The 12,189-nt window shown below is 37.2% G+C and overlaps 2 protein-coding genes across 3 annotated transcripts in view; one reads left to right on the top strand and one right to left on the bottom strand.

Moving 5' to 3' along the window:
• Positions 1-12,189, top strand: part of plcd4a (phospholipase C, delta 4a) — a 29,222-nt gene that overhangs the window by 3,726 nt on the left and 13,307 nt on the right. The window lies entirely within an intron of this gene.
• On the bottom strand, positions 287-12,182 carry cd99 (CD99 molecule). The gene is made up of 13 exons (XM_008325289.3): positions 11,949-12,182; positions 10,673-10,702; positions 9,805-9,864; positions 9,620-9,649; positions 9,463-9,501; positions 9,305-9,343; positions 9,131-9,184; positions 8,927-9,004; positions 7,323-7,352; positions 6,784-6,804; positions 2,353-2,463; positions 2,214-2,267; positions 287-1,740 (listed from the first exon to the last, which is right to left on the bottom strand). The coding sequence occupies exons 1-13, from the start codon at positions 12,010-12,012 to the stop codon at positions 1,712-1,714; spliced, it is 639 nt and encodes a 212-aa protein (XP_008323511.1). The 5' UTR covers positions 12,013-12,182; the 3' UTR covers positions 287-1,711.

Below are 12,189 nucleotides of genomic sequence, written 5' to 3'. Positions count from 1 at the left end.
TTTTAATTGCTGTTGCCAGTAGGTGGTGCTATAAGTGGGTGCAGTTTTTCATAATTGTTCATATTTTTAAACCATGAAATTATAATTTAGTTTTTAAGAATTTCAGGATAATCGATCAATATTTAATACACCAGTAGGTGGCAGTGTAGTATGTCTCTGATTGGATGTTGCCTAAGAATATTGTCACCTTTACCTTTTAAGATTTCTTTATTATCAGTCAATATGATTAATCTGCATGTCTGCAATTATCTTACAATTAACTGACGACAATGATGAGTCATTACCAGACTGTACAATACTTTTATTGAAAACACGTGCAGACACTTCTGATTCACTCAAACAATGAAAATACAAGAACATTCACCTGATCATTGGACACAGACCTGGTTAACAATACTACGATACAAAAGCCAAAGGCTGCGAACACAGAAAATTCCCACTAATCACTTAACACTCTATGTTGATGATACTGAAATGCTCAAAGCAGAAGGCAGCAGTTTAAGGATGACAAAAACATCACACCATTGACCTAGAATATTTACAGCTCGCAAAACAATTCTCCCTCTAAGATCACAACAACTTTTCGCCTCAAAATATTAGCCTAATTATGCAATTTCTGAAAATGGGAAAAGTTCAGGCTTTTGAAATGCTTTTGTACAAGTTGGCCACTGAATGGAGACATTTTCTTATCTCTTACTGCAATAAGTCCATGGATAGAAATCTGCATTTTGAGGTTGTGGGGCCAAAGGAGTCTATCGCTGCATCATGTGGTCAGTTTGTGTCAATGCAGTATAGTCTGGAAAACGTATAGATGGGAGACAGACATAAACCAGGAATTCCTGTTTACAAGGATAAATCATTAATTTTTTCAACTGACTGTGAAATGTGAATGTGAAAAAATAAATGGGTTTAGACAAGGATCTAAACTTCAGATAGTCGGACAAAGACGGAGAATCATAAATGGTGGAAGCATTCCTGAGGTTGTAATGATGTAGTTGGCTTGACTTTTATTCTGTTGTTTTTTTTTCTTCAATTCTGTGACTTGTGGCTCCTACAGTGAAATCAGTGCTGACACTTTCAAAAGTACCTGGACTTACCCATCAAATAAAGAGCGAATATTTTACATCATGTACACATGAACACTTGAGACAGTACATGAAGAACACTTTATATAAGGGAGTAAGGCGTTTAGTTTGAAAAGATGTGTGAGTGCTTTGACATGAGCTTAAGCAAAAAAAAAAAAAAAAAAACCTAATGAGAAATAGAACAAAAAACAATTGCAACAAATACGTTTAAAGATTTGTTCAATCCTTCTTGTCCATACTAAGTGGGGTCGGCCACATGGAAAACAACAACAGCACAAAAATACAATGCAGACAGACACAGACAGGCAAACCCCAGCCTTGTAGGAACTACATTTAGTGTACACACACACACACACCTATATTGCTCATTTTAATTAACATTGCTCACTTTCTGATAAAGGCATAGAGACATTTACCTTTGTGCAAAATCACGTCTCAACTGTTTGTACATGTGAACGGAAAGTAAATGACAGGTAACTTTCTGTGCTGTCAGGTTAAGGTTGTCTTATTTCTGTTGCATTGTGGTTTAAAAACATCAAGATATAAAAACATGTAGATTATGTCTCCTCTTCTCTCGTGATTCTCTTCTTCTTGTTCTTCTCCTCTTTTGCCTTAGAGCTTAACATCTAGCTGTTCCTGAGGAGGTTACTGAGAACTGCAGGTTCAAAAGAGAGAAAAAAGCAGTCATTGCAGTATCCGCAGATGGCCACTAGCTGTCAGACTAAACTGACAGTCAGATATGCAGAATGATGTTTGGTTCATTTGAATCTGATTCATTTTAAATGGTTTTACTCATTTGTTCTCCACTTTATTTTAAATAGTGCTTCTTAACTTGGATTATGCAATTAAAAAAAATTGAAAAATTTGGCTGAAAGATAATGACCAAATTTAAAGTCAAGTAAAGTAAATAATTATAAAGTAAATTATTAAGCAAATTATCCTAAATGCTTTTGAAACACTGTTTCCTTTAGGAGAAAGGCACAAAACAGGTGTTTCTAAATACAACTGCAAAAACACAAACTGCTTTTGAAATATAAACGTATGCATGGGAATATAAAAAGCATTGGTTGACATGTAAACATCAACACATGGTAAGACAACATCCCCAAGACAAATACCAGGACCTACCTTGGGGATCAGAGTGAGTGCCCTGATCAGTTTTACCACTCTCTGGATCTGTTCCTGAGAATCAGAAAGGTTTACGTCAGTGTCAAACTTCCCTCCACAGTTGTTGATCTGTGTGCATCAATTAAAAACCAACACTGACCTCCCTGTAGTTTGAAGCAGAGCTTTTTCTTCTGGTAGGCAAAGTAACTGCCTGCAGCTCCAAGCAGAGCCATTCCTATGGCACTGACGATTCCTGCGATTTGTCCAGGCTCTGCAGAAACACACACACAAAGGAAGTTACAGTGATTAGATTCAGTTTGTCTTTGGAGAAAATATGCATCTGTTAATTACCAAATAACTCAGTTAATCATTAGGAATCATAAAAATACAGAAGGTAAATTGCTTTCATAATTTGGTTTTAACTGTTTCTCTGTTGCCTTGTTCACTTGCCAGAGAATTGCAATTTAAATAAATGTAATCTTATCACATACTGTATGTAACTAAGGATATGTGTGACGGCTGATTTTTAGAACCACACTCAATATTTTTAAGTGCTATAACTTTAGTTTGCCACAAGGTGGCAGTCTATAACCAACAACCCAGCGTACATCCGGAAGTGAAGTTTTAGAGAGAATAGTTGTACGAACTAAGTTAATGCGCTAGGGTTTGAAACATAACAAAGATGACACTTCATACTTTAAAGAACAATGTGACTCAGTGTTTCAGGGATAAAAGTCCAAAGGTCTGGATTAAATGTGGACGATGAACACACCCAACCTCTGGGGCAGGATGACTCACAAACGCAAGACACAGACACACACACACACACACACACAGAGAGAGAGAGAGAGAGAGAGAGAGAGAGAGAGACGCACACAGCGGTAACATCTGTTGAGTCATAAACTTCAGCGTTCCTTCTCACAGTGCAGGGAGTGAAAAGCGGGTGTGGTCTTTACATTCAATGAATTAAAAAATAACAGGGAACTGAGTCAGAGCTGAGAAACGCTGAGCATGTGCTGCGTTTTCTTTTCAACACACACACACACACACACACACACACACACACACAGAGACCTGGATCTTGTTCTGCTGCACTTCTTTCATTTACTGCTCACTGTTTAGAAGGGGTTTTTCTTTTGTATATGTCTGTAGAGCTTCTTTGAAACCTTGCCCTGAGCCCATTGAGTTTAATGGAAGCTGCTGTTGCTGCCCTTAGATCTTGTTACCTGGCTTCCAGATAACAGATGTTACTATTGTTGGTATCAAATGATCAAACCCTGCCTTTTTCAACTTGGTTTTAATGTCAGTTTGTGTGCCTACTTGTGTGCTTCTGTTTTCATTACTCTTTTCAACTGTTTTTTACAGCGTCTTTGAGTTTGACGTAAAGCACTCAATATAAAAAAGATTATTATTATTATTATTAAAAATAACAATTTTTGCCATGAATATAGCTGACAACTTAAAGTAGGCCAAAATATAGTCAAACTTGCAAGAGTTAATACGATAATAACAAGATAATTAAAAAAACTGCCAAACCATTAACTATTGCCTTAGAATCTGTGGGTTAAAAGAGCATATAAAAGAAAAATTATGATTACGCATTACTATTGCAAAACCATACAAAAGCAGCTAATTATGGCAGACAGAGCACTATACCGAATTAAATAAAATTTGCCAGTTTGTAGCAGTAACAATAACATTAAGGCAAAACAACTATTTGTTACAGATTTATTTATTTTTAATTACAGCAATGACGATCCCCTTACACTGCAGTGATTACAGCGACCTTTCCCACAAGACAGAAACAGCATTGGCTTTAAGCAGAAAAGAACCCACCAAAAATAAATCTATGCTTCAAGTTATGTCAAAAAAAGAGAAATTCCCTGATTGAAAATCTGTCAAAACTGTGACGACAAAGGCTGATATTGACTTAGAAATAATAATAATAATAATTATTATTATTGTTGTTGTTATTATTATACTCAATTATTCAAATATCATGCAGCCATGTTTATCTTCTTAAATGCATGAACAGGTTCACACAACACCACTGATCTCCCAGCACAGTGTCAAGAATGTAAGGAATGTGTTCAGATGTCTACTGACTGTGGAAGATCCACATAGTGTGAACTGAGAGCGATCAAACACACAGGCAGAAAGCGGGCGTGTCGAGTCATGACAGAAAAGGTGACAGCAGAACAACAGAACATGCAGATGTAGCTGCAAACATTCAGCAACATTCAGATTAGAAACCCGACTGTTGTTGGAACTCCCAGATTACAGACGTGGTGCAGAAGTTTCTTGTCAGTCTTAGAGATTATATGCTTCAATAAGTGCACAGCTGTCTGGTTGTGTAATACTGTTTCATGACAAGGGAGCTCTGCACTGTAACTACCTGGACTCCACTGTTGACGGACTAAGAGATGACTGATTTGATCCAAAAAATCCAAATTATTGACTTCATTTAGGGTCAAATGATAAACTGCACTAATATTCATTGTTAAAAATTCCTTCCATTAAATTCTTAATTTTTTTTGTCGGGGGATTTTTCTTAAATCCCACTACATGGTCAAATAATAAACGACTACGTATAAATAACCAAATAGTCAGGCGTTTATAAAACATACACACCTGCAGAGTAACAGAAGTCAACGTTCTAACATGCTAATATGATATGACACTAGACAGGTGGAGAGCAAGGTGGAGGTTCAACCAAAACAATACATACACATCCAAATAACTTGGCTTTGGTTATTCCAGAATCACAGGTTTAACTGTGCTGCCCGCTCAACCTCTGCCATGGTGATTCAACAGTAACTCTGAATTATGGCTATCACTACCTGTAATTACCATTGGAGCGCAAACAAGACTGAATATACCTGAAGTGTTGTTTATATAAACTCATGAGGGAACCTCGTACAACCACACACCAAAAACACATTAGCAATGGATTTTAACTTTGGATCAAACCAAAACTTACTAGGTCTTAACTGGTTGACCTTACACAGAAAAATGAATTTCAAACACAGCATTTAAAAAAACCAAAATCAAGATTAGTTAAGGAAGCCTCATAACTATAGTAATTATTGAGCCACAGCAGAAACCAGTGATGTTTGACAGGAGTTGGCAAACTTCACCATCTAGACATTTCAGCCTTACCACCAAACAACAGGAGCACATGAGCCACACAAGCCTCAGTGTGAGGGAAATAGCTCTTAATGGATTAGTAGAAAAAATGAGAAGGGAATTAAAAATAAACAAAAAAAAGTCTTAAAAATCACACTCTTGGTTCTCTTGCCCTTACACTTCTGACGTACCACAGCCTCCAGCTGTGATTCTTTCAATTTTAGACGTCATTGAGTCTTTATCGTCTATGTCGGCCTGTTTGACTTCACGTTTGGCTTTGTTTACTCCTTTGAATGTGGAAATGTTCAGCTGTAAGAGGAGGAGCGGGGGGTGGGGGTTCTTTCTGGTTTAAAAAAAAGTTTCTTTAAATCGTGTTTGTATTATAGTGATTAAAGCTGTAACTAGTCAGTGAGTAATCAGAAAGAGTAATTGAGAGAATGTTCTTCTGTGTGCAGCAAAACATGACCTCCAGAATCATCAGAGCCATCATTTCTTTTACCTGGTTGGGATAGATGAGACCCCATGTTGTTCTGGGTTTTTTTTTTTTTTTACATATTTTTTCCATAGCCAAAGTACCACATGCCGATCAAGAGCCAAAGATGCTGCCCTCTTATGTGGAATGACAAAACTACTGTGTACTGAGTAATGTAGTTGTGTCTGGAGTAAAGTAAAAGCTTTCTTAGCAGGAATTCTGTTAAAATTATAATGCTTTATATGAAACGAGAGGGAATTACTTTGCCTCAACTGCAGGAACAATCTCTCAATCCAAGACTCATCAAATAACATTTTCCTCCTTGACCTCTAAAAAATAGAACTATATTTTTCTTCAATATCAATTCCAACACAGTTTAGTGATGCACCATTCAAAGGCAAATTCAGGAAATAAAAAAAAAAAGAGCAGCTGCTCAAGGAATAGCCTGCAGCAGTTCCATGGCCCTCTCTAAGAGAGGTGTGACGATTTGCTTTAAGTTGGATATCCACACAAAGACCTCTTCTGGCATGTTAGCATTTAGCATCTTCAGGATTTGGTCCCACGGAAGGTCTGGATCTGAAACGACACACAGTTGTATCGTTTGAGCTACAGAAACCAAACCGGGGAACCAAGACGAAGAGTATACCACGACCAACTCCACCAAAAGTTACTTTATTATCAAACGTCTGCACCGTGGAACCAACACACATAATCAACTGATTAAACTATATGAAAGTCCACACACCAGTCAACAAAGCAGCCAAAATGCGTTTGGCAAATTCCAAACATCGAATAACCAACGGAAAAAACACCAGCACAGCACTAGCAATTAAACAGAAGTGGTTTCCTCTGAGACAGGAAACAGGAAACAGGAAATTCTCAATGGTGGTATTGTATAGTGACATATTCTGATGCCCACACTGACAATGAGATTTAGACAAACACAGGAGGAACACCTGGGAAAGTATAGTAAGCAACCAGGATTGGATTTACCTTTTTGTTGATCAGCACCACCTGTTGAGAATACAAAAAATGTATGTTTATAAGACTGATTATGTATAGCTCTCTTTAAAAAATGTGATCAGGCAAGTTGTCCCTCATCTAGTTAGCCATTAAATTTCATTAAAGTTGGTGTGTTTATCAGCCAAAATACTGCCCTCTGCATTTTACATCAGTGCAAAGTGGAGGCGAACTACTGTTTTAATACATTTAAAATACATTATATTTAATTCAGAGAATTAAATCCCTCCATTTGAATTCACAACATAGAAGCAACACAAACTATATATATATCAGTGGTCTTGTGTCTAAAAACACAGTTTTTAAGAACTTTACAGTGAGGTAAAGTTTGTCAACCCGTCACATTAGGCAACTGCAGATTTTATTCAGTAAGCCACTTGTGTGTGGCTTAACTCGCTCTAATTCTTTGTGGTATGTGAAGTTTTGGTGCTCATGGCTACATTTTGGTCTATTGTGTGACCTCAATTATGTTTGTTCATGTCAGGTATAGGTGTGTAAGTGCAAAAACATACCCTGATCATGGCCTGGATCCACTGCACGACCTGGATGTGAGAGAAATAGCCACGTTAGTCATTTTGTCACAGGGGTTGTTGTAGTCAAAGCCTGGGTGTGACTTTTTTATAAGCCCTCTCTACATACAAAACAAATCAAAACAAACCAGATCAGTTTTTGTGCTTCATCTCTGATACAAGTGGCTTTTTGTTCGATGTGAGTAAAATCACACGAGCGGAGGATTTCTGAGTGCTGCAGTTAACAACAGAGAACAAGTTCTGTGTATAACATGTCCAAAAAAGAATCATGTGGTTTCAATTATACTTGAGAGTCTGTGGCTTTTATTTCTTTTTTTGTCTTTGGCAAAGAGAAAAACTAATTCTTTCCAAAAGACACAAAGACAAATTCGACCAAAACAAAAACCAAACACATACTTTAATCATTGTCATAGAAGAAGAAATACACTTTAACATAGACAAGTGAGAAGACCTGACTTTAAGTTATCGTTAAAATATAGTTACTTTTGCAAAACCTGAGTGAAATATTTGTCTCATTGAAGTTCCATATGGAACAAACACTTTGATTAAAAAAAGATACTGTTGGATTGGGATGACAAAATTGATGAATTAAAGACAAAAAGTGCAAGTTAGGTCTAGATAAGTACCTAATCATAGGTCAACCATAAGAAATACCATCAGATAGCAGAAGCTGTAATCCCCAAAAATAGACAAATGCCCAGAGACCATATATATCCATATTGTTTTTACAGTACATTTAAGATAAGGTTTTTCTCCTTTTTGTAATTACTTCATCCCACTAGTACTACTTAATAATTCTATATATGTTATCAAGCAACAGTAACATAAAAATAATCCAGAAAATGAGTCAGTCATATGCCTGCCAGCTCATTTAACCTGATCAGAATTAGTCATGGTTGCCATAACAAATATATACATGTTGTCTTGAACAACGCATTCAGATACTTGACTGAGTCAGCAGCAACAACAGAAAGTAGAGCAGCAGCAACAACCAACCTCAACAATGAAAAAGGGGAACATCCATCAACACGTGTCAAACTCATGGCCTGCGGGCCAAATGCAGCCCAAGTCATTTTGTTTTTTAACCTGATAAATTAAAAGTTTTTTTGTTATTACATTACGTAGCTTAATGGCATAATATGATTGAATTGTTACAGCATATTGTCACTACTACTATGTAATATATATATATATATATATTATATAATTGCTAATGATCGTCCAGTACTCCCTTTGTGATCTACTAACTGTGCACCCGCTGCCCTAGACATACAAAAACGACTCAACCAAAAAACGAATCTATTGTGTGCCAAACTAACCAAACTAACTAGACAGCGCCGGTGACACCTTCAGTGTGTTAAGAAAAAGTCAGCAGCAGCCTGCTTGTAGATGAACAATCTTGTTTGAAACATAATTAATAAAATAAAATAATTTTGTATTGTATTTTTGAAGTGTACTACACTTGTAGTATACTAATCAAATGAGCATTAGGTAAATAAGGTTTAGGTTCAGTAGTCTTGTTAGACACGAAGTTCACTTTGAGCATGAGAAAATCAAAAATATAAATAATAATGCGGAGATCTGACCTCCTGATCTGCCTCCATCAGGCTTGTGGTCCCCCATACTGACATCGAATAAGTCAGAGTCGTCAAAACCTCCACCACCTGTAAGACATTACTGCTACAGTAAGCACTCTGTCATCACTTGGTTTGAATGACTTTTTGTACATTTGTCCAAATACAATCTTCAAGCAGCCTTGAACTAAAAGTAGTTTAGAACCAAAACCTCACCTCCTCCGCTTGGTGGTGGGTTCACAGCAGGTTTGTCAGGTTTGGGATCGAGATCTGTGAATAAAACATCAACAAATAACTAGAGACAAAAAACAAACACATATCCCCTGCATTTGGAGCTAAAGGGAAAATTACAGATTCTAAACTACAGCTTATTGTGTTCAGTGGTTTTACCTGGACCTAGTGCATCCCCCAGATCAAATCCGAAGCCACCTGTGATACACAGACAAACGTGATGAGTTGCTACATTTTTTGTTGTCGATAACACGACAACTTTAGACATTCAAGTGCACAAACACTAAATAAAGGCATAAAAAATTAAGCCAACCTACCATCATCCCCAGAACTTGGCTTCTTTGTCGGTAAATCATCTGCAAAAAACATACACAGTATTATAAAACGGTTTGTAAGATAGTTCATACAACCAGAAATCTTATTCTTATAATCTTATCTTGGTGTGATTTTATTTATGTGATCACACATAACAACCTCCAAATGCATCCAGAAGATCCAGTCCACCTGCAGAAGAAGAAGAAATGATTTAGCTTTAAACAGAGAACAGAAAACAACAGATAGTCTTGTGTGTTATGTTGTGGTCTTTGTGCCAAACACATCCTGACTGCACTCTCACAGCTGACTGACACTGTATCTGATAGAAATAAGACGGTACAAACCATCGTTTTTTGGACTGTCTGGAACCTTGGGCTTCTCTTTGGGTTTTGGTGTGACTGGGTCTTTAAAAAAAAAAGAAAAGAAAACAATAAGAGATAAAAATGTACGAAAGCAAGTCAAAGTAAAACAAAACTGAGAATCAGAATCTAGTAGGAACTGAATCAAATATTTTGGGTACAGGGGAACAAAACTAACATTTTAAATAGAATTTAGTTTCTTCTGTTTTATTTTTTATTTGCTTAAAAATTATTGAGGTAGCAACAAATGTGCTATTTCTTTAAATAACCATTTGTTTATACACACTAGTTCACTGTATGCTGTTTGTTCATAAATAGTAAGAGGAAATTCCTAGGAAATTAGTGTAGAGTGCATCTCAATCCTTAATGGTTGAGACCTTTTTAATTACTGTGTTGCTTTTTTCGTATTTATCAACAAGTCCTTATTATTATCCATGCTATTTTGTGTTCTTGAAAGGTAATTTGCAGATGAACCCAATACTTTCTTTCATGTATCATCGTTTTTATTTGGGGTGGATTTACTTTAATTTCCAATTTGAATGTATTTGAAGATGCACACACAAGAACTCTATGGGGGAACTGCTTTTTAAAATGGTCAGTTAAAACTGAACCTATAGAAAAGTAATCACAGGTTAAATAAACAAAATCTGTAAGAGAACAGAAACCAGCCATGTCAGCACAACTGGAGACTGTCTGCTCCAGACAGACATAGTCTGACCTGTGATTTGTATGAGGTAACTCAAACCAATATGAACAAATCGGGATGTGGAAAATGTCAGACTGGCTACAGGGACAGTCAAAACGTTACTTCTGAAACACAAAATGTCCTGCTTTGTATAGAAGAGATACTCACCAGGATCAAGAGCATCAAACAAGTCAAACCCTAAAAGCAGAGAATAAAAGATATCAGTTAAGTTCTGATTCAGACCAGCGGACCGAGAACATTTTTAATTTACTGTTTAAGACTGGCATGATAGTACTGACCCCACCCACATACTATTATCAGCTTGCCTCCAGTGTGGAAACACATGTGATCAGTGTCTAGCGGCTACAAAGAGTCACACTGCTGGTAGCACCAACACGTTGTAAGTGAATATCAGTTGAAGCAGCATTTAAACAAACCAGTGTTTCTGAGGAGAAACGCACTCGCCAATAAGTTTGTGGCCCAGAGGCTGTAAAAACAAATGACGGAGGTATATAGAAACCTGGCCAATACGGTAATAGTACACACTTTAGTACACACTCACTTTTGTGGTTTTGCCTACAAACCAGTCAGGCCAGATTCTGTTTTAAAACTGCAGAGCACAGCACTACAATGATTCTTGTTGTTGATGCTGGTTTTTGGTGGTGTTTAAGTTGTTTCCAAGTCCAAGAGATATGCAATTAACAGTATGGATGCTGATCAGGGCCCGTATTACAAAGAAAATAGATGTGACAGAGTAAGACTTAAAAACTTGTAACAAACTAGTAATAGTTTAGTGGAGTTATGGAAAATAACATTAATAAAAAGAGGAGCATACCCGGTCAAATGCTAAATCTTTGCAACATGCTACTTTGCTGGGAATTTTGCGAAGGCATTGTCTGTTGTTGGCATTGTCTGTTGTTGGAAATCCAACTCAGCAAAGACTGCAACACATCACAGAATGGCAGTCTAAAGCCAACCACAGTTGCCAGTGTTGTACAGTAACTGCAGAAACCGCTCCCAATGGTTCACACTTTAATTTTACACTTTAAGTAAGTTAGACTTTGGGGAAAATAGATGAATTCTCTGTTAGCTTATATGAAACATGATACTTCAGAAAGCAGCACTGCACAACTAGTTATACCCTGCTGGATTCACAAACCCCTGCAAAAACCTCTGCCAAGTTCTTACATATGGTCCTGACAGTGGGGCGCGACCCACCCTTTTCGAATCGCTGTTAAAGCCGTATATTTTCACGAGTTTGTTTCCTAAACTTTCCGTTCAGATTAATCGTCATTCTGCTGTTGCCAGGAAATAAAAATAAAACATTTTATAGACCCTAACTCTAAAATGGCGTGTGGACTAAAATACACAGCCGGTTGGTTAGCTGCGCGGCTATAACACGACCTCAGTGATAATAATAACATTATAACAATTCACTTCTTACCGTCCTGTGCTAAACTTCCAGCGACGACCAGAAGAAGAAGCAGAACATTCCTAAAACACTTCATGTTGGCGGCGAAAGTTAAATGTAAATCAGTCTGATCTATTCCTTGTTTCGCTCGTGCGTATTTGTGGACAGAGTATTCCTTCTCTGCCCCTCTCTGGTGTCCTCTTACACTTTTTAAATACGACTCAACTGTGCCAACAGGGAGGTACAGACTTGGGTGTGGCTGTATTCTGTTTGC

The sequence above is a fragment of the Cynoglossus semilaevis genome, chromosome 14 (genome assembly GCF_000523025.1).
Source record: "Cynoglossus semilaevis isolate Cse_v1.0 chromosome 14, Cse_v1.0, whole genome shotgun sequence".
Classification (NCBI taxonomy): domain Eukaryota; kingdom Metazoa; phylum Chordata; class Actinopteri; order Pleuronectiformes; family Cynoglossidae; genus Cynoglossus; species Cynoglossus semilaevis.
Note: the sequence above shows the minus strand (reverse complement) of the source record. Positions and strands in the feature narration are given on the sequence as shown.